This window comes from Carlito syrichta, unplaced genomic scaffold, assembly GCF_000164805.1.
Source record: "Carlito syrichta isolate Samal-C Ts95f unplaced genomic scaffold, Tarsius_syrichta-2.0.1 Scaffold315166, whole genome shotgun sequence".
NCBI lineage: Eukaryota > Metazoa > Chordata > Mammalia > Primates > Tarsiidae > Carlito > Carlito syrichta.
Genome location: NW_007259262.1, coordinates 231,497 through 254,638, shown reverse-complemented (window position 1 = coordinate 254,638; position 23,142 = coordinate 231,497). Strand labels below are relative to the sequence as shown.

The 23,142-nt window shown below is 32.9% G+C and overlaps 1 protein-coding gene across 1 annotated transcript in view; it reads left to right on the top strand.

Annotated features, from left to right (window-relative positions):
* The first annotated feature begins 6,217 nt into the window (after positions 1-6,217).
* Positions 6,218-23,142, top strand: part of SI (sucrase-isomaltase) — a 100,970-nt gene continuing 84,045 nt past the window's right edge. The window contains exons 1-6 of the mRNA XM_008072422.1: positions 6,218-6,335; positions 7,538-7,671; positions 14,300-14,417; positions 14,707-14,816; positions 15,540-15,691; positions 17,576-17,747. Of these exons, the coding sequence (XP_008070613.1) occupies positions 6,218-6,335; positions 7,538-7,671; positions 14,300-14,417; positions 14,707-14,816; positions 15,540-15,691; positions 17,576-17,747 (804 nt within the window). The remainder of the gene's footprint in view (positions 6,336-7,537; positions 7,672-14,299; positions 14,418-14,706; positions 14,817-15,539; positions 15,692-17,575; positions 17,748-23,142) is intronic.

The following is a 23,142-nucleotide window of genomic DNA, read 5'->3' as shown; positions in this document are numbered from 1 at the left end:
TCCTGTTTTTCTTGTTTGACTACTAATGGGTTGTGCCAAGGGAGAACTGATACAGGTATACAACTTGCACTAACTGCTATATTCTGATCCATACAAAATATCAAGTAAAGTATTGTGAATTAAGCAAAGGCAGGGAAAACATTGTGCTTCTATCTAAGTGTTCCCAGTCTCACATGACCAATAGAAGCTACCACAGGAGGCTTTAATATGAGACAAACTAAGAAGTACTGTAAAACAAGTGTAACATACATTGTTAAGGAGGAAAAAGGGGGATACATTAATGCTTTTAAGGGCAAAGATACAGATTTGAGGAATCCCTTTGAAAAAGAGAGATGTCAACTGGGCCTTAAAATATAAATACAGTTTGCACTAAGAGAGGGCAATTCAGTTTCCAAATCAGCATAGATGTGAGCTTAAGAAAGTGGAAGGGGCTTAATATATGGGTGGGGCAGGAGAGATGGTTGATTATGGAATGTAGGATGGAATGGCAAAATGAAAAATATAGAGGGTTAAATAAGAGGTTAAGAAGTTTTGTTCTTTACTTCCAGGCATTAGGTGCCATTGGTATACTGAACTGGGAATATAATGAGCTGATTATTTTGGGAGGAAAGTAGGTGGATATACGTAACGGAAAAGAGAGAGAACTTGAATAAGTAGAGTTTGGAAGACCAGTTAGTAAACAATTTCAATAATGCAAGCTTGAAGTTATAAGCACACTAGTAGCAGAAAAGTAAATAGGAAAGATTACATATGAGACATTGAGGAGGAGCACTTGTAGAATTAAGTGACCACACACAATGCTGAAAAAAAAATTTAAATTTTGAATTCATATAACCTGGAGATCAGCTTACGTGTATTTATCTTCTTTTCTGTTGCATTCTGGTGGCCGGCAACATAAAACTACCATAAAAAAAACATACAACTTTTAGCCAAAAGTGCATGTTTGATATACATGATTTAACTACCATATGTTTGAAATTTTGACATGCACATTACAAAGTCTAAGTACATCATATTCCATCAGAGGGTGGTTGAACAGTATTCTGTTCTGATTACGCTATGTGTTAATCACCAAACATAATTCAGTTTCACTTTTGGTGTTTACAACTTATCTAGCCTACTGCCTAAATAGCTGAATTTTGGAATTATTTTGCTTCATGAGGTTTTAAAATGTTAGGGAAATTTGTATATTAATAATTGAAAAATTTAAAAATTCATATTTGCTTTAAAATAAAAGTGATATATTTTAAGTTAAAGTCCTTCATTTATCACTGTATATAAATTCTCTATGCTTACAATTGAGTGCCTCTATGCTGTGGCTTTGTCTGAATTTATCTTCTAAGTGATTCATGAACATCCTGCTCTCCTACTGATTGATGTTCATTGATGGAACCAGAAGTAGGATGGGAGAACGTCTGGAACAAAGGGAACAAAAGAAACTGCTTAAGGCAAAAGTCAGCTCACAGCACCTGATAGGGAGATCAGAGCATGAAATAGAAGATGTGAAATTGTAACAGCATGCAAAGTTTTCACTTGGAGAGAACAAATATTTTTACATAAAATATTTCTGTACATAAAAGAAAATATAAATGAGGACCAATTAAAACTTGACAGAGGCTAACAGTTCAAAGATGTGGAAAGTTAAAAAAGATGTTTTGTTTTACTCTTAAAGAAGAATAAATAGTTGACCAAGCTGCTGCTAATTAACTACTTTCCTTGAATTTATCAGAGAACTAAGAGTATTAAGGAAAACAATTAACCTGAAATATAACATTTATCTATGTTACATAAATCAACAGTTCATAACTTTTCATTGCTGAGTAGTTTGTCATGGATATTCCAGGAGTTTACAGAAACCTGGGTTGCTCCCAGTTTGGGGTAATTATGAACAAAGTTTGTTGTACAAATTGATATACAACATTTACAATCAGCCTGTCTGCATTTGCTTGCATGGTTTTGATTTGGATTATATATTAAATATATGATTCTAATTATAAGACATCAACAGCCTAGCTATACTGAGTTTTTCAAACTATGAATACAGTGTATCTCTCCATTTATTCAAATCTTTGACTTCTTTAATCAACATTTTTGGTGCTATAATAAATTGTTATCTGTCTATACATTTATATGTGTATTTATTTATATTTCAGTTTTAGTTTCCAATTGTTCATTGCTGTCACATAAGAACTTGATTGACTTTTGTATATTGGCCTTATATCCTGTGACATTGCTTTACTTGCATCTTGGTTCTTAAAGATTTAGGTAGATTTAATGGAATTTTCCACCTATATAATTACTTGGTATATGAATAGGGAGTAAATCACTCAAAAGTTCTGTTATGTTGAATTTAGTTTTACCCATTATGGTCATTCTAGAATGATTCTAATCAAATATATAATTAAAACTGGAAGTTCTTCTTTCTGTAACCCCTGAGTATATTAATCCAAACATACACTTCTGTTATTTTTCTCTTCAAAATATTCAGTTTACTTCAAAAACCTGTTGCTCTACTTTGTGTAACTACATTATTTTAATGTATATCTTATTGAAAAGATAATGTGAAGATTGTATGCAGAACTCAGATAGCAAACATCTCGGAGTCAAATTGGACTCTTTTTGGTAGTAGAGATGCAACAACAATAATAATAGACTACATTAGTCTGCATAATTTTCACAGTAACCCTATGGATAGATATTTTTGTTAACACTTTGTAGATAAAGAGACTTAGACTTAGGCTTAAAGAAGTTTCCAGATTTGCCCATGGCTTCTCAGGTGTACACAGTGTACCTGGCATTTATACCCAGATCTCTCATATCAAATGCTTTGTTTTTAAACACCACACTAGCTTATAAATTTTACTGTATGAAATGAGAAGTGATTGCAATATGATTTGTAATAATTAAATTAGTACTAAGCATAACAAATAAATGCATAAATGAAGAAAATGTTGGTTTTATTTCTCAATTGCTTATCTATATACCTATACTTTTATGCTTTATTCTTATGGATTTGATCGGTTTTTCAACTTTTAGGCTAATAACATGACACAAGGAATAACTTTCACTTAATCACTGAGTTTTGTGAAATATTATCTTCTAATTGTTAGATCCTATAAATGTTTTACAATTCTGTTTTTCAAATATATTTTTACTTTCTAGTGATAATTTAAATTTCACACAATGAGACAAAGCAGTTAAAATGACATCTACATAATGAAAGAATTTTCATTTTAAAAGAGAAAAAATCAATTGAAGTGACTACCTTTATGTTCTTAAGATACTTCATAGCTTCTAGAAATCAAAGACTATCTGATAGCACAATTACTAATTAACTTAGAAACCTAGGAAGAACCATTTATGCAAACTACTATCAGGGTTATGACTTTTAACAGTTGCATGTTGAACAGAAGATTGTTCAATACTGATAGGCTGGTGAGGGTGCAATAAAACTTTATGAATAGGGCAATATATACCTGAGCAGTTTTCTCTGATCATTATTCTGGCAGTCATACCCAACTCTCATACAACTTAGCAAACAGAACAGGCTATGAAATAAGGTAAGTCTATGGATATATTTTTTGTAATTTTTATGTTTTCAAGTAATTGTGTTTTTTCTTAATTCATTTTAGCAATGCTCCCATCTATCTGCACTGGTTTACAATACCAAAATTATGTTTTAACTAAGAATGTACTAAAATAGGAAAACATTTTTTAAAATTATGAAAACTTTTTGCCCAGCATTATTTTATAATTTCTGTAAACTTTAGTGGAAATCATAGCAAATTTTGTTTAATTCCTCATTATAGAAGAAAATAAAGATTGAAAAATACTTTTAAAAATAAAGCAATACTCTAAGTCCACTTAAATATATTTTAAGAAAATCTATATTGGCAGAGTAGAAAGCTACAGTTATAAAACATTTTTCCTAACAGATCTCTTAAAGATCATTTGTCAAGCTATCATATGAAAGTATTATTCACTTTTATCATAAAGTATGTTTCATTTTTATAATAAATATGCAAAGTGTATCACTATATAATTTCCAAAAAATTGCTTAAGATGACTGTGATCCAAAATATGATCACTGTAATTATCACCTACAGCTTAGAAACAATTTTAGTGCTGATTGTTTTTGAGTACTCATAAGAATAATTTAATTTTGGTACATTAATTTTGTGCTAATTTTTCTAGATAAAAGGGAATTTGTTTCCAATAAGTATTTTTAAGACTTCCCTTAGCAAAATGAAAAGTATAATTCTAGTTATTAGTTTCTTGCTGCCAAAATGGGTATTGCTTCAAATGAGACGTATACTTATTAAAAGTTGAACATTAATTGTGACCCTGTGATTTCTCACATAACATTGTTTTGTTTTTTCAAACTTCTTTATATGTTACCTGTTGCTTTAAGCTTAGTATACATTCAGTTTCTTTGACGATGTAAGATTAAATGGCTTACACATCTGTAATAGAAAATTATATGATAAAAGTTGAATACTAATCTTCAGACATTTATTTATTTATAAAATATATGAAAAAATTAACCTTGTGCTTACTAAATATTAGTCTCTGAACTACTTTCGTGATTCTTGCTGTTAAGAGTATAGCGCCGGGCTCGGTGGCTCAGCCTGTAATCCCGCGCCTTTGGGAGGCTGAGGTGAGTGAATTGCCTGAGACGGCGGGTTCGAGACCCGCCTGGGCAGCGAGACCTCATCTCTACAATAAATTAAAAAAAAATCAGCCGGGCATGATAGCGCATGCCTGTAATTCTGGCTACTTGGAAGGCTGAGGCGGAAGGATCGCCGGAGCCCAGCAGGTCGAGGCTGCGGTGGCCGGGAGCGGCCACTGCACTCCAGTCTGGGCGACAGAGTGAGACTCCAACTCAAAAAAAAAAAAAGAGTATAGCAGTATAATTAAGGAAACTGACATATGCATGAATAATTTCACTAGACGTGTTGTGTGCTATCGTAAAATTGAGAAAAGATAGAAGGACTTTGTCTAGAAGAGTAGGAATTAACACATGAAGGCCATGATGTATGAACTCGGCATAAATTGGATCTCACCCAGAAAAGTAGATGGGGAATGAGATTGAAAGAAGATTGAATCGCAGGTATGAAGGAGATATGTTATCCAAAGCAATGTTGCAATGCGGAAGACAGTATAAAAGTATAATTCTAAAAATATTTTGGAAGCAAAATTAATAAGAATTATTGAATATTTGAATGTGGTAGAAAAATATTGAAGACTAAAAAGAGGTTTTTAGATGGGGACAGCTAGTTATATGAACTGATATATAGTCATAGAAGGAGGGAACAGTGTGAGACCCACGTAAATTAAAAGATAAATTATAGAAATTCTAAATTCTACCTTACTATATGCTGTTTAATTAAGATTTATATAAAAATCATGGAATACAGAAAATTTATGGAAACTTGAAAACTAGGAAAAAATGAGAGATATGTGTTGTAAACTAATCAAATTAAATATCTATGCTTTAAGATAATCATTGGGGATGGCTTCTTTCCAGTCTACATTTAGGTGCACTTGGCATGCTAACTCAAATGCATAGTGTTACCTAAAAATAGATATTTTTTTTTGATATGAGAGTTTGGCATATTTTACTTGCTGTTTTATGGAGGAAGTTGCTGACAATATAATTCAAAAGTTTTTTAAACAGAGCAACAACTCCCAAGTACATACTATTCTTTCAAATACAGATATTTATGTTCTTTTCAACAATATTGTTGCAGAAAGTAGTGTTGGAATCAGAGAGACGAGAGTTCAAGTAAGACCTGATTTTTTAAAAATTTTGAGATGGAACTTATTCTATCTTAAGCTTGAAATTCCTAATCAGTAATATGTGAACAACTGCATATTCTCCATAGAATCTTGCAGAATGCTCTAAATGAGAAGGCAAGACACACCTGCTTGAAGATGTTTTTGTTCCTTTATATTTCTTTTTTGTTCTATTAAAAAAATATTTTCACCTTAGTGCACTACTGCAATGTGCATCACTCATTCATTACTTTTACTTAAAGTTGCATGTGTTGCTTGCATTTTGTCAGAGAATATTACGTCAGGCTATTAACTGATAGTGCTGTTTGCAGCTGTTTGCATTGCATCTAGATAAAAAAAGATATAATTTCTTGATAATTGATGGTATCTTGTAATAATTATATGTTTAAACTTCTAAACACATATTCTTGTCTCTTTTTAGATGGCAAGAAAGAAATTTAGTGGATTAGAAATCTCTCTGATTGTCCTTTTTGTTATCGTTACTGTAATAGCAATTGCCCTTGTTGTTGTTTTAGCAACTAAGACACCTGCTGTTCAAGGTAAGTCTTATTTAAAATATATCTATATAATGGTAAGGTTAAGAGAGAGTTACTCCACAATCAGTGTGGATTTTAAAAAATAATCTATGCAAGATGAAATACACCTAGAAAGATCTAGGGTAAGTTACACAATTACACAATTTTTTTTATTCGTTATGTTCCATTAATTTCAATGAAGAGCTATTGTAATTACGGAATCCGTGTACTTTGACAGAAATTCCCTTTCCTACTTATGTTCCTTAAGAAAGAGCACAGAGGCAAAGGGATCAAGTTGTTAATGCAAGGCGAAATAATCACCTACTGTTGCCATTAAGAGTCTTCTCACTAGTGAGAAAACCTGGGTTTTTGCTCTGGCCTTCAGACATTGGTCAAAGAGATGGGAATATTGGTGAATAATTTTCATCCTGGCTCAATCTTTTCTTTTTTTTTCTTTAGGAGAGAAAGGTTGTATGAGAAACACAGAGAGAAAGTGAAAAAATGCTGGAGGCATTTAATTATCTTTTTCTGAATATATTTTTCCTAATTTAGAGTTGATGTATACAACTCTGGACTGCTGAATCTCTCTCTTCACCAATCTCTCTTGACCAAATCAGAATTGTGAAGAATTTAACACATTAGCTTTTAGATGAACTGTAGGCAGTATATCCTATTTTTGTCAGTCTTTTGTTTTCCCTTCTTCCAGTAACTGAGATATCACTGTGTTGTGAAGCAATGGATTTTACTTAGCCATATCCAATTGCTGGAATGTTCTTTTTTTATATAAAATTGAGTCTGTTTTTCTTTGCTATTCCAGTTTTTTCTATCTATCAAGTTATTCCTTCAAAATTCCTTCTTCTATTTTTCTCTTTTCTAATTTCTTGTCTACTTCTTTAATCTTTTCTTTTTTTTTTTCTATAAACTGTAAGTAGAAAACTTGATGTGAATGTGTATTTTGTCTCCTTTTGAGTCTACACCATGACCTTCTCTGGATATATTTTGTTTTCTGAAGAAATGGTCAACAGGGTTCCACTCTGTCAAGTTTTAAGTATTATTTGGAACTTACCTTTTGATGATTAGAGTTTGAATTCATGGGTCTTTTTTTAATGTAAAATTATTTTTTTATTTTCGTTATATATGAATTCATGTATTCTTTTATAAAGTATTCATCACCTGAAAAATTAATTTAATATCATTTTATTTTATTGAGTTTTTTCCCCTTCCAGAAATTAGCGATTCTACAACTCCAGCTACCACTCGTACAACTGCATATCCCTCTGGTTCAGGAAAATGCCCAAATGAGCCAAATGACCAGATTAATGAGAGAATAAACTGCATTCCAGGACAGTTTCCAACCCAGGTCTGCAACAAAATTCCTTAATATTTTTAATAAATATGTTAATCATTATATTAAGGTAATTGCTCAATATTGGAACAATCCCATATTATTGAAGATCTAGACATAAATTTGGGTGCATTTATCTTTTTATTGTAACTCTTTATAAACAAATGCTTGATATTGAAGTTACTGAACTTGCTTTTCTGAACCTCCATTCAAATAAAATTATCAAGTTAATATTCATCTATGCTTTGCAAGATATTGTAATTTTATAAACCTTCCTGAAATTCTATCCTCTCAAATCTACTTTTTGGGGAAAAAAAAGTGCCTTTGATAATCCAGAACTTTTGTGAGAGACTATCTATGCTCCATTAGAGAATATGTAGTGACGGCATTAAATACTACCTTTTCCATTGCCCATACCATACATAAAATTAGTACATGAACCATAAAATTTTTATCCCTATCCTGCCTTTGCTATATCATAGTTAATATATAATTTTTTTATTAATTTGCTATGAAAAATTGCATATAGCTGAGATTTTTTTTAAGGGTAACATTAGAAATAGCAAGTTCTTACCCACTAATAAAAGAATGATGTACATAGCATTTACTGGGAAACACTAAAAAAAGTGGACAGATGCCAGCTATTCTCTTTAGTTAACATTCTAAACACTCATTTTTTTTTTTTTGTTATTTACCCATTAGGAAGGAAAAAGAGCAATGAAGAAAATTTAGGGTAACATTTAATTCATGTGATTCTAAAAGTTGACTCTTCCTTTTCCGTTATAAGCCTATCTGGGCATAAAAGTCCATTAGTCTCTATATGTATATAGTACTCCCTCAGTATCCAAGGAGATTGGTTCCAGGATCCCTTGCAGTCATACAAATCTGCAGATGCTCAAGTCTCTGGTATAAAATGGTGTAGTGTTTGCATATAACTTACACATATTCTCCCGTGTACTTTAAATTACTTATAGATTACTTAAAAATCCAATACAATATAAATATTATAAAATAGTTGTTATACTATATCATTTTTAGTTACTTTCTAATGGTTGAAATGTTATTTTTTATTTTTTCAAATATTTTTGATGCACACTTTGTTATATCCATAAATGCTGAGGTCCTACTGTATATATTGACATTTTACAAGCATTTGCAAATATGAATTTCTAAATCTCATCTTTTCCATTGCCCATACCACACATAAATTAGTACATGAACTATAAAACTTTTATTACATTCTGCCTTTGCTATATCATAGGTAACATACAATTTTTTAATTAATTTGCTATGAAAAATTGCATATAGTTGAGTTTGTTTAAGAGTAACATTAGAAATAGCAGGTTCTTACCCACTAATACAAGAACATAGTATTTACTATTTTGTTTTACATAGTATTCACTATGTTTTTTTTCATAGTATTTACTTTTTTTACATAGTATTTTTAAAGTAGTATTTACTATGTATTTACTAATACAAGAACATAGTGTTTACTGTGACACACTAAAAAAAGTGGACAGCTGCCAGCTATTCTCTCTTTTTTTTTTTTTTGAATTGGGAGTCTCACTCTGTCGCCCAGACTGGAGTGCAGTGGCCGCTCCCGGCCACCGCAGCCTCGACCTGCTGGGCTCCGGCGATCCTTCCGCCTCAGCCTTCCGAGGAGCCGGAATTACAGGCATGCGCTACCATGCCCAGCTGATTTTTTTATTTATTGTAGAGATGAGGTCTCACTGCCCAGGCAGGTCTCGAACCCGCGGACTCAGGCAATCCACTCACCTCAGCCTCCCAAAGGCACAGGATTACAGGTTGAGCCACTGAATCCGGCTAGCTATTCTCTTTAATTAACATTTTCCTTAAGAAATGATTGAAGCTTAACATAGAATTCTATTAGGAGCAATGTATGCTGTGAGAATCTTATAGGAAAACATTTAAAAGCCAATAGGGTTTTGATGTGTACTATTAGTCTTTATTGTCAACCTAAACTGCTAGGTTGCTAAAGAATGTTTTCAATGTGAAATGAATTAAGCTTATGAGTTAAACCAGTAGGACTTCAGCCAATATATGTCTGTTCATCATTTAAGAAGGAAATGAACTTTTTATTTTAAAAGTTTAATTTACTGTATCTTAAATAAATTGAAATTTTTTAAACATTTCTAACTTTTAAAAAGTGAAATTTAACAAAATGATTTTAAAGAGATTCTAATTTTAAATGAATTTTCACTTATAAAGTTTTTGACATATTGAAATGTAAAAAGTTTTTAAAGGTGAAATGAATATTTCAGGGTCCCTTTGCTAGTTTAGAGGTAAAGCTGACTTTGAACTGTGGTATGCAAAGTTCAATGTGAGCTCATGTTTTGTGAATTCAGTAGTCACTGTTCATTAATTAAAATCTTACAATTTTTGCTAAGTGAATGAATTTACAAGGTGGTATTTATAGTAGGAGATGGATTTTTAAAATAAATAATGAATGAATGAAAAAATAAAATCTAACTGAAATTAGAAAAGAGTCTATACATTTTTCTCCTTTTCTTTTTTTAGGAGATGTTGCAATTAAGTTGATTAAAGTTGAATTAGGTCAAAATGATGATTTTCTAAACATTTGCCTAAGTTTTCAAAAAAATTCTAGTTTTGATATTTATGAAGAGGATGGTGATTGTAAAATATTTGAAAAAATTGGTTTTATAAAATTATTGCATACATAATTTACTTTTTATTTAGCAAAGACATGAATACTTATTGCACAATGATGAGAAAATATACAACAGTCAAAATGGTAATTTTAAAAACTGCCTTATACCACCTAGAGTGTATTGGTCAACTCAGACTATCATAGCAGAATACCACAGAATGGGTGTCTTCTACAATGATATTTATTTTTTCTCAATTCTGGAGGCTAGAAGTCCAAGATCAAGGTCCCTTCAGCTTTTTAGTAATCCTTCTCTTCTGGCCTGTAGACAACTGCCTTCTTCACTGTGTCCTCACATAGTATTTCCTCTGTGTTTACAAGCAGTGAGATTTGGGTTGTCTCCTCTTCCTCTTACAGGGACACAAGTCCTATTGGATTAGGGCTCTGCTCTTAAGATAAGTCACACTGGGGGTTAGAGCTTCAACATATGAATTTGGATAGAACAACTTAGTGTATAGAGTTATCTATATATTATAAACTATATATTATCAAATGTAGAATTATTACACATACTATGATATTAATGCATAATTCTATACACACATTTATACACACATGTAACAACAATAAGACTATAACACATTTATTGCATTTTTATCTACCAGAATTGAGTGAAACTATGCATATTGATGGATAATTGATGCATCTCAATTCTTTTTTTTTTTTTTTTTTGAGTTGGAGTCTCACTCCGTCGCCCAGACTGGAGTGCAGTGGCTGCTCCCAGCCACCTCAGCCTCGACCTGCTGGGCTCTGGCGATCCTTCCGCCTCAGCCTTCCGAGTAGCCGGAACTACAGGCGCATGCTACCACACCCCACTGATTTTTTGATTTGTTGTAGAGATGAGCTCTTGCCAAGTTGCCCAGGCAGGTCTCGAACCCGCGAGCTCAGGCAATCCACTCACCTCAGCCTCCCAAAGTGCGGGATTACAGGCTGAGCCACAGAGCCTGGCAGCTTTTTATCTTTTATTCCTGAGGAAGGAACAAAGATAAGACAAATATAAGTTTCAAGCTTTAAGATGGGGAGGGTCAATTTCTATGTTTATGTTTTTTAACTGCAACTATTAGTTCTATGGGGAAGCTGGGTCAGTTTCAATGATTTGAAAATGGATGTAGAACAGAAAAGGAAGTATACTAGTCAAAACAATTAGGAAGGAGAATAAGGTTGGGGGACATGTGATATCTGAAATCAAAACTTATTATTTAGCCATAATTTTATTTATGTGGTTTCAGTACAAGGAAACATAAATAGAGCAACTGAACAAAACAAAAAGTCCTAAAGTAGACCTACACTTGCATGTGGACATAGCATTTGATAAAGTCTGCATTGCAGATCCAAGAAAGAAAGCGCTTTTTAATAAATGGGGTCGAGACCATCATTTTTCTAGAAAGATAAAATAATAACATATCTTTTACCATACACACAAAATCAGTTATAGAAGAATTAAAAACCAAAACATGGACAGCAAAAAGTTAACTCTTAAAATTCCAAAACTACTGAATGTTGGTGAAAACATGGGGCATCTAAACATTGCTACAGGTGGTATAAATTGTCACAACCACTGTGGAGAACAATTTGACAATAAAAAGCAAATTTCCAAATGTGAATATTCCATAGTAGCAATTTGACCACTATCTAAGTACCCCAAGAGAACGTCTCCCTCTTGTCCACAGGGAGGTATGCATAAGATTGTTGCTAAAGTATTGTTTGTCATAGAAAGAAACAGAATATATCAATTGCAGTTTAGTCATACAGTGGAATACAGCAGTTTCATAGCTGTAATACTAGTATGATAGGGGACCCCAAAAAACCCGGAATTTATTTATTAAAAATTGTGTATTTATTCTTTTTTTTTTGAGTTGGAGTCTTACTCTGTCACCCAGACTGGAGAGCAGTGGCCGCTCCCGGCCACCGCAGCCTCGACTTTCTGGGCTCTGGCGATCCTTCCGCCTCAGCCTTCCAAGCAGCCGGAATTACAGGCATGCACTACCAAGCACGGCTGATTTTTTGATTTATTGTAGAGATGAGGTCTTGCTGCCCAGGCAGGTCTCGAACCCACAGGCTCAGGCAATTCACTCACCTCGGCCTCCCAAAGGCGTGGGATTACAGGTTGAGCCACCGAGCCCGGCTCATCAAAATTTTTTGTTTTGCTATATAAAGCAATAAAAACTTGAAGTTAGATGGAGAATTAAAAACAGTGGGAAAATGCTTAAAATCCTGGCACATAGGAAGGACAACTAGAAATAAAGAACAAGTATTAATATCTTCAAGGTAAACTACAATTACTGATATTTTTAAGCAAGGAGAGTATTCACTTTTCAGTTGATAGGTTGGTGTGTAATTGTAGTAGGTTGAGTAATGTTTTCCAAAAAATCATTCCCCCTAGAGTCAGAAAATGTGAATTTATTTGAAAGTAGAGTTTTGTAGATGTAATTAATCAGGATGAAGTCACACTGGGTTAAGGTGGGCCCTAAGTCTAAAGACAGTATCTTTATAAGAGGAGGGAACTACACACAGGACAGATAGGGAAGAAAACCATGTGAAGATGGAAGCAGATATTGACAGATGCATCTACAGCCAAAGAATGCCAAGGATTGCCAGAAGCTACATGAAGCTAGAAATTGGACAAGGGAAAATTCTTCCCTAATGCTTTCAGAGGTTGGAGTTAAGACTTCTAGCTTCCAGAACCATAAGGGAATAAATCTCTGTTGCTTTGTCCACCTTTTTCATGGTTGTTATGGAAGCCTTAGGAAACAAATATTATATTTTGAGGAATTTAATGCAAGTCTATTTTACAATTTTTTTATTTTATCAAAATGTGTTTTTAATGTGCTTATTTCTTTTTTGTTGTCTTAAAACTTAGCACCTTTATATCTTTCCAGATCATTACATCTATATCTAATCCTATCTCTTTGTTTTATAACAACTTTTTATAAAAAAGTATTTTATAAAAACTGCTGTAAATAATATTTCTTGTACAAAATTATCTCTTTGTATTGCTGGGAGCATTTCTGTAGGTTAGATAATTAGAGATAAAGTTACACAGAGTTTAGACTCTGACAAGTAATGACCTTTCAGAATGATAAGATCTGATTGTGTTCCTGTTCTCAGTGTTTATGCATATGTGTATGTGTGTATCTGATATCCTTTTAATTTGATGAGATAATAGGAGAAAGGTTAATGTATACTTTTTTCTGCTTAAAATGAAGGCTTTTGACTTATTTTAATGCCAAATGGCCAAGGGAGAAAAAATGCTACAGGTGTTCAAATTTTGAAAGTGTCACACTATTACTTTTAAATATTAAGTAGATTGATAATTATACCACTGTTATGTATACCAACCTTGTTACTCAATTTTTTATATAGCCATTTATAATTTTCTTCTGCTTCACATAATCTTTCCATATAATAATAAATTACTGATAATTCAGTTTTTTGCTTTATTCATTGAATGCAATTGTAGCGACTCCTTGTGTCACCTGGTACCTAAATAGTAAAATACTGAACTAATAAATAGTTGAAAATAACTGTCTTAAGAATTTTACATTGACTTGAATTCAGGGCCATATCTTCATCTTGTAGCTTAACTTCCAGCTTTATACTTAATTAGTATGAAATAAATATTTCAGTTCATCTGCATCAACACCATAAGGAAAGAATAAATTATAATTGTCCATATAGAAGGAACCTTAAAATACATGAGCTTCCGAAAATGTGTATTAATATCTGAATTTAACTATCACAACTCAGCGCAGAAATCTCTCATAAAGCATAATTAATTTGGTTTATCAAATATTAATATTTCTTCCAAGGAAAAGGAACCAAAGGACAAAGGCTATTTTGGTATACTATATATTTGAAAAAATAAACTTTTAAAAACATTTGCATATTGAAAAAATAGAGACTAGCATACCTGATAATGTACTAATCATATTAATCCTTTAAAAAATATTTCATCAGGCAACGTGTGCACAACGAGGCTGCTGCTGGCGTCCATGGAATGACTCTGTGATTCCTTGGTGTTTCTTCGTTGACAATCATGGCTACAGTGTTGAGACAATGACAACAACAAGTACTGGTGAGAAGTGCTCTATCATGATGATTCAAAATAATATATTCTAAGTGTAAAAGTAATGTGTTTTGCATTTTTCACAATATCTTAAATAGAATCAAATGAGAAGTATAAACACAAGAATGTTCAAGTTGGTTATATTAAGAATCTCCTGTTTGTATGACTTTTATCTAATTTTGAAAGCACCTACTATTTGTGATTTATGCGATAAAATTATACATGCATTAAAATATTTTATAATTAAGAATCTTTAGAAATAAAGTAATTTATGCTAGTTTTTTTTTTATTCTTTAAGGACATGAAGCCAAATTAAATAGGATACCTTCACCTACGCTATTTGGAAATGACATCAACAGTGTTCTCCTCACAACTCAAAATCAGACACCCAATCGTTTACGGTTCAAGGTTTGGTTTTTAAGATTTCCAAAGAAGATTTAATAATAAAAGACACCTTCTAAACACACTTTTTACCCTACAAATATACTTTTCATCTTGAGGAATATTTATTCCAAAGCAAAGGAATAATTGAATTCTACTTCTCTGAGCCTGTTTACTTAAGTATAACATGAGTATTAATAGTTCTTTCTGCACATATTTTTGTATAGTTTAAATAATGTAACTGATGTAAAATACTTGGCACAGTGTCTTGAAGAGACTAAACACTTAAACATTTGTAATTTTATTATTTATACTATAGGCTATAATAAAGGATTAGTTTAAAATTTAAGTTGAGTAAAGCGTTAATAGTGATGAATAAATGCAATTTACATTCACTACTTCTTTTTACCGGTTATCAATTGAATTCATGGTTTTTAAGAAACTAAATCCTACTTTTTTTAGTAAGTAGTTTAATAGTATGATTATTTTGGATTTGTAAGTAAAAACAACACCATATCTTTTGTATATTATCTTTATAGTTACAATTTTACAGCAACTAAAAAACATAATTAAAAATCCTTATGGAACTAACTAAAGGTGCAAACACTAAAAAACACTGAAAAAAACTAAATTTACAAAAGCCTAGTATTGAATAATCATTATTTGGTAATACTATCATTGAATTTTTGCATCAGTTAATCAAAATCTATACTTGAATCAAATAATGTTAATTTGTTTAAATCTTTGTAGATTACTGATCCCAATAATAGAAGATATGAAGTTCCCCATCAGTTTGTAAAAGAATTTCCTGGACCTGCAGCTTCTGAGACATTGTATGATGTGCACATTACAGAGAGCCCATTTAGCATCAAAGTTGTTAGGAAAAGCAATAACAAAATTTTGTAAGTAAGTTTCTTATTTTACATTATATAAGCTTACATAACTGGTCAGTTATATACATTGACCATAGTTTTATTCTATTACTGTGGAGTAGGAAAGCTTAATTTTAAGACATTTGTTCAGAAGGAATGCGTTTTCTACCAAAAGAGGGTAGGTGTATATCTTTGTAAAGATTATGTTGATAAAGGAGTTGGTTTCCTGCCTATGAAAGGTGTTAGAACATGAACTAGAACCCACAAATTGGGGTCAATTAAAGGTGAAGATAGAGAGTTTCACTGATATAATCATAGCCTATGTGTATCTTTGCATACCTAGAACTCCAGTTGTATCCTTCCCCCTTAATTATCATACTGCTTCTAACTTCTAGGATTAAGTAGTTACTATTTCGAGAGAGGTTAAGTCCCATGGTAATATTAAAATTATATATATTAAATTCAATATAGGTGGAATATCTTTCTTATGAATGTATTTGAGTGGTAGATATTGATACAAGGTATTTAGTAATTTCTTGTGAATATTTTCAAGATAAATATATTTGTATCTCCAAGAAATATTAATACAGCAATTGTCAGAATTCACTCTCAGTAATTAATTTTATTAAATAATTTTAAGACTTTTAAAATTGACTTTGTGTTAAATTATACAAATATTAAACTCTAAGTGAAATAAGTTAGGCACAGAAAGACAAACACTGCATGATATCACTTACATATGGAATTGAAAACATTAAAAAAATTTCTAGAAGCAGAAAGTAGAATGGAGGTTACCAGAGGCTAGGTAGGAGTTAGGGATAATGGGGAAATTGGTGAAAGTATCAGACAGGAAGAATACATTGTTGCGATATAGTACACAGCATGCTGACTGTCATCATGATAATTTAATGTGCACTTCAAAATTACTAAGACTACTACAGATTCTAAATATTTGCATCCCAATAAAAGTATGTGGACTGATGATATGTTAATCAAAACATCTCATCATACTCCATTAATAAAACTCTCCTTTGCTTTTAGAGGATTGGTTCTAAGATGTCTACAAATTCCAAAATCCATGGATGTTCAAGTCTTTTGTATAAGATTCTATAGTATTTATATATAACCTATACACATTCTCCTGTATACTTTGTTATCTCTAGATTACTTACAATGCCTACTGCAGTGTAAGTGCTGTGAAAATAGTTGTTAAACTGTATTATTTAGGGCATACAAACAAGAAAAAAGTCTGTACATGTTAGTACAGACACAATCATTCATTTTTTTTCTTTTGATGCTTTCCATCTTTTCAGTTCATAGTTGGTTGAGTTCACAAATGCAGAGCCCATAGGTATGAAGGATTCACTCAATTCGTCAATAAAAATAAAAACTGAAAATAGTAAATTAAATTTAACATGTCTTGTAGTATATATTTAGTCTGCACAAAATAAACAACTTTTTTTGTAAAGAAATTATTTTGAACTTAATTTTTACATAAATGCTAATTGTGTGGAAGCCAGCATAATACGCATTTTAAGACTCAGTCCCTGGAGCACGACAGAATTGGGTTTGAAACCTAGTCCTGCTGCCGACCAACTTGTGATCTTTGAAAACATGATTTAATTGTCCAATTTATGTTGTGTATGAAATAGAATTGATAATGGTAGTTATGTTTTAAGGTTTTGATGGAGAGTAACCAAAAGAAGTTCTGTGATAGATATTGGTGATGATGAATCAAAAATTGTGTGGATGCAGTGAAGAAGTTCTGGTTATGGGGTAATTTGTGTGTTCCTAAGAAGTGATTGTAGCTAAAGACTGATGTCTTTAAAATGAAGTATTCTGTATATTGTTAACATAAACCTGGCATATTTTAAAAATATGTTTTTAGATGATGTTTTTTCTTTTGTGGTGCAGGTTTGACACCAGCATTGGTCCACTAGTGTACTCTGACCAGTATTTACAGATCTCTACCAGACTTCCCAGTGAATATATTTATGGTTTTGGGGAACACATTCATAAGAGATTTCGTCATGATTTATATTGGAAAACATGGCCAATTTTTACTCGAGACCAACTTCCTGGTGACGTAAGAAACTATATTTCTTGTTATAAACGAAATTGTTATATTGTATCAGATTATAATTTTAGCCTATCTGAAGCTATCATTTATTTGAAATTATTAATTAAACTGTTTGAATGCCAGTGATACCTAATTTAGAGACTGATTTACTTTAAGAGTAAGAATTGATAGCTAGGTTCTAAATTAACTCAGTGACAGATTTTAGGAATGTCTTAGCAGCCATTTCCAATTTATAAATGTTTTATTTTGAAATTCATTTCCATATTTTATTGTTTATTTTTCAATCATCTCTGTACTTACATCTACCAATGGCTAGCCATTGTACTAGAATAATTCCAAAACTTACTATGTTTTGCATGTTTTCACATTATAAGGTATCTGCCTATTTACTGAATATTATCTCATGCATCTCTGCCCTTCCTTCTGCTTCATAATATGTGATAATCGTCCATAACTTAAAATCTTTGTTCAAATAGTTTGTTTTCTTGGTAAGTACTGAACATTGAGGACTTTTATTATATATGGAATACATCCTTGAATTCTCCTCTGTAGTTTCACCTTGTAGGAATTTCTCCCAAACTCTCCCATGAGAAATGAATCTCTACCATTTAACCTTTTATTTGTATTTTAGTATGACAATCATTGCAGTATATTATTCTTGTTTACATTTGTTTCTTCAAGAATATGCAATTTTTTTAGAACAAAGATCACACCATTTAAAATTTTTATTTAATTTTTTAAATTTCATTTTAAAGATGTGGGGTACAATTTGGAATTAGGTACATAAGTAGTCATCATACAGGTGAAATTTTGGGCTCCCTTTGTTATCCACTTCACCTGGTTTGAGGTCAGCTACCCTTATAGAGGTTCTCTGCTCCTCCCTTCCCTCCCCTGACACTGTCCCGCTATGGTCAATCACTTTCTTATAGTATTATGATAAATGTCCAGGGTCCATTTATGAATGCGAATATGTGGTATTTAGTTCTTTGTTTCTGTGATAGATTGCTAAGTATGATAGACTCTAAATTCATCCAAGTTGCTGCAAAGTCCATACTTTTATCCTTCTTTATGGCTGAGTAGTATTCTTCCATGTATATGTATCACAATTTTTTTATCCAGTCCACTTTTGATGGGCAGCACGATTAGTACCACATTTTTGCTATTTTGAATAGTGCTGTAATAAACATACATGCGCAGGTATTTTTTTCTGTAGAATGATTTGAGTTCCTCCAGGTATATTCCGGGTATATGGGCCACATGAAAGGTCAATTTTTAGATCATTTAGAAATGACCACACTGTTTTCCAAGGAGGTGGTACTAGTATACACTCCCACCAACATTGTAGAGGCATTCCTTTTTCCTTGCATCCTCTCCAGCATCTGTTTCTAAGTTTCTTATGGTTTGAGGTTTTATGTTTAGGTCTTTGATTTATTTATAATTGATATTTGTGTATGGTGAAAGGTAGGGATCCTGTTTCACTCTTCTGCATGTGGCCAGCCAGCTTTCCCAGCACTATTTATTGAATAGGCTCTCCTCTCCCCAGTGGCTGTTGCTGGAGGTTTTGTTGAAGATGAGTTGGTTGAGAAATTGAGGTTTTGATTCTGAAAGCTCTATCCTGTTCCATTAGTCTATAAGCCTGTTCTTGTAACAATATCAGGCTGTTTTGATTATTGTAGGCTTATAATAGAGTTTAAAATCTGGAAGTGTGATACTTCCCACTGTTTCTTTTGCTGAGGATTGTTTTGGCTATTTGTGGAACTTTAAGTCTCCATATAAATTCCTATATTGTTGTTTACAGGTCTGAGAAGAATGATGTTGGTAAATTAATGGGTATTGCATTGCATTTGTAGATGGCCTTGAGTGGGGTGAACATATTAACAATGTTGATTCTTCCAATTGATGAGCATGGAATATTTTTCCATTTATTTATGTCATCCTGGATTTCTTTGAATAGTGTTTTGTAGTTCTCTTATGAAGGTCTTTTATATCTTTGTTTAGGACTATGCCGGGGTATTTCATTTATTTTCTGTGGCTATTGTGACTGGGATTGTGCTTTTTATTTGGTTCTCTGCCTGTTGTTGGTGTATAAAAATTTGATTGTCTTTTGCACAATGATTTTGTATCCTGAGACTTTGCCAAAGTCTTATGAGTGCAAGGAGGTTTTTGACAGATTCTCTTGGGTTTTTAAGGTATAGGATTATATTGTTAGAAAAGAGGGATGACTTAACATCCTCTTTTTCTTTTTGGATACCCCTAATATCCTTCTTTTGTCTGATTGCTCTTACTAGGACTTCTAGCTCTATGTTGAACAGGAGGGGTGAGAGTGGGCAGCTTTGTCTTATTCTGGGTTTCAGAAGAAATGCTTCCAATTTCTGTCTGTTTAGGAATATGCTAGCTGTGGGTTTATTGTAGATGGCTCTTACTATTTTGAGGTATGTTCCCTCTATGCCTAGGTGTTCAAAGGTTTTCATAAAGAAGGATTTTGCCAGATTTTGTCAAAAGCTTTGTCTGTATCTAATGATGTAATCATGTGGCTCTTGTTTTTACATCTGTTTATGTAGTGAATTATATTTATGGTCTTGCAGATGTTGAACCAGCCCTCTATCCTAGGGATGAAGTCTGTAGGTCATGTTGAATAATTTTTGAGATGTGTTGTTAGATCTGATTTGCTAGGATCTTATTGAGAATTTTTACATCTATGTTCATCAGGAATATTGGCCCGCAGTTCTCTTTCTCTGTTGGGTCTTTACCTGCGCTGGATATCAGTGTGATGCTAGCTTCATTAAATGTTTTGGGGAGAGTTCCATCTTTGTCAATTGCCTGGAATACTTCCAATTCGATTGGTATCTGCTCCTCCTTGTATGTTTTGTAGAATTGTACTAGACAACTGTCTGGTCCAGGGTTTTTTTTTTTTCTTTGTAGGTAGTTTTCTTATGACCTAGTTAATTTACTCAGTGTTATTGGTCTATTCAGGGTCTCAATTTCTTCTTCTTCCAACCTTGGGAGGCTGTGTGATGTCAGAAAGTCCTCCATTTTATTTAGGATTTGGAGTTTGGTTCCATACAGATGTACATAGTAATTTCTGATAATCTTTTGTATTTCTTCAGGGTCAGTTGTGACTTGATCTTTTGTGTTTGTGTTTTTTGCGCTTGCTATCTCTTTTTCTTAGTCAGTCTGGCTAGGGGTCCATCAATCTTCTTTATCCTTTTAAAGAACCAACTTTTTGTTTCATTTATTTTTTTTTGTATGATATTTTTGTCATCTATGTTCCATATTTGAGCTTTTACTTTGGTGATCTGGATTCTTCTGCTGAAGTTAGGGTTTGGGTAGTCTTGCCTTTCCAGCTCCCTTAGGTAGTTTATTAAGCTTGTGATCTTTTTATTTTCTTAATGTTTGTGCATAGAGTTATAAATTCCCCCTCCTAGAACTGCTTTCATGGTATCTCAAAGGTTTTGGTAAGATGTGTCTTTGTTTTCATGTGTTTCCAGGAATCTTTAGTTTCTGTTTTGATTTCTGTGTTGACCCAGAAGTTGTTCAGCATTGTTTAGTATCCATGTCTTTGTGTATTGGGGAAAACATGTTGGTGGTGATATTTATTTTTATTCCACTCTGGTCTGAGAAGTTATATGGTAATACTTCCATTTTATGAAATGTATTTATGGTTGATTTATGTCCAAGGATATGGTTGACCTAGGAGTGCATTCCATAGAGTGATGAGTAGAATGTAAGTCTGTGGTTGTTGGATTGAGTGTTCCTTAAGTATCTATTTTTTTTAGACATGTTTTTTATTTTAAAATTGTGGGGTACAGCTAAGGGTTAGGTATACAAATATGTATTGTGCAGGTACCCTTGTTGATGAGGTGTGCCCCCCCGTCTCCAGACAGATATTGACTACTGTTAATTCCACCTCTTTTCCCCTCCCTGCCCCCTCTCATAGTTTCCTGCCACTGTCAATCTTTTCTTATAGTATTATGATAGTTGTTTAAGGTCCGCTTATGAGTGAGAACATGTGATACTCATATCTTTGTTTCTGTGAGAGATCACTCCGCATTATAAACTCTAATTCCATCCAGGTTGCTGTGAAATTCAGGATTTTGTTCTTTTTTATTACTATGTAATATTTCTTTGTGTACTTGTTCCACATTTTTTAAATCCAGTACTCTTTTGATGGACAGCATGGTTGGTTCCATGATCTTGCTATTGTGAACAATGCTGCAATAAACACATTGGTGGATGTATCTTTTTTATAGAGTGATTTGAGTTCTTTGGGGTATATTCCCAGTAGGGGGATTGTGGGGTCATATGAAAGGTAGATTTTTACAGCTTTTAGGAATCACCACACTGATTTCCACAGAGGCTGTACTGGTTTACACTCCCACCAACAGTGTAGAAGTCTTCCCTTTTCACCACATCCTCTCCAGCATCAGGGTTGTTTTAATTTGCAACTCCTTGATGACTAGAGAGGTTGAACATTTCTTCATGTATCTGTTGGCCACTCGTATGTCTTCTTTTGAGAAGTGTCTGTTCATATCTTTTGTAATGGGGTTGTTTGTTTTTTTCTTTTCAGCATGTTTGAGTTCTTTGTATATTCTAGATGTTAGGCCTTTGTCAGACATGGAGTTGGCAAATACTTTTTCCCAGTCTGTGGGCTGTCTCCTTGGTCTCTTGATGGTATCTTTGGCTTTTAAGAAGCTTGTCAGTTTAATGAGGTCCCACACATCTATCTTATCTCTTATGGCCTGTGCATTTCAGGTTTTGCTCAGGAATTGGATCCCAGTTCCAACTTCCATAGAGTGTGTCCTGTATGTACTAAAGTTCTTATGGTTTGAGGTTTTACATTTAGGTCTCTGATACATTTAGAGTTGAATTTTGTGTTTGGGGAGAGATAGGGATATTGTTTGAATCTTCTGCACGTGGTCAGCCAGTTTTCCTAGCACTATTTACTGAATATGTTTTCCTCTCCCCAGTGGTGGCTGGTGGAGGCTTTGTCGAAGATGAGTTGGTTGAGAAATTGAGGTTTTGCTTCTGGAATGTCAATTCTATTCTATTGATCTATATGCCTGTTCTTGTACCAATACCAAGCTGTTTTGATTATTATAGCTTTATAGTAAAGTTTAAAGTCTGGTATTGTGATACCTCCTGCTTTTTTTTTTTTTTTTTTTTTTGGCTGAGGATTGTTCTGGCTATTCTTGGTCGTTTATGTTTCCATATAAATTCCTGTATTGTTTTTTCTAGATCTGAGAAGAATATTTGATGGGTATTGCATTAAATCTGTAGATTGCCTTAGTTAAGTGGACATCTTCACAATGTTGATTCTTCCAATCCATGAGCATGGGATATTTTTCCACTTGTTTGTGTCATCTTTGATTTCTTTGAGCAGTATTTTGTAGTTTTCATTGTA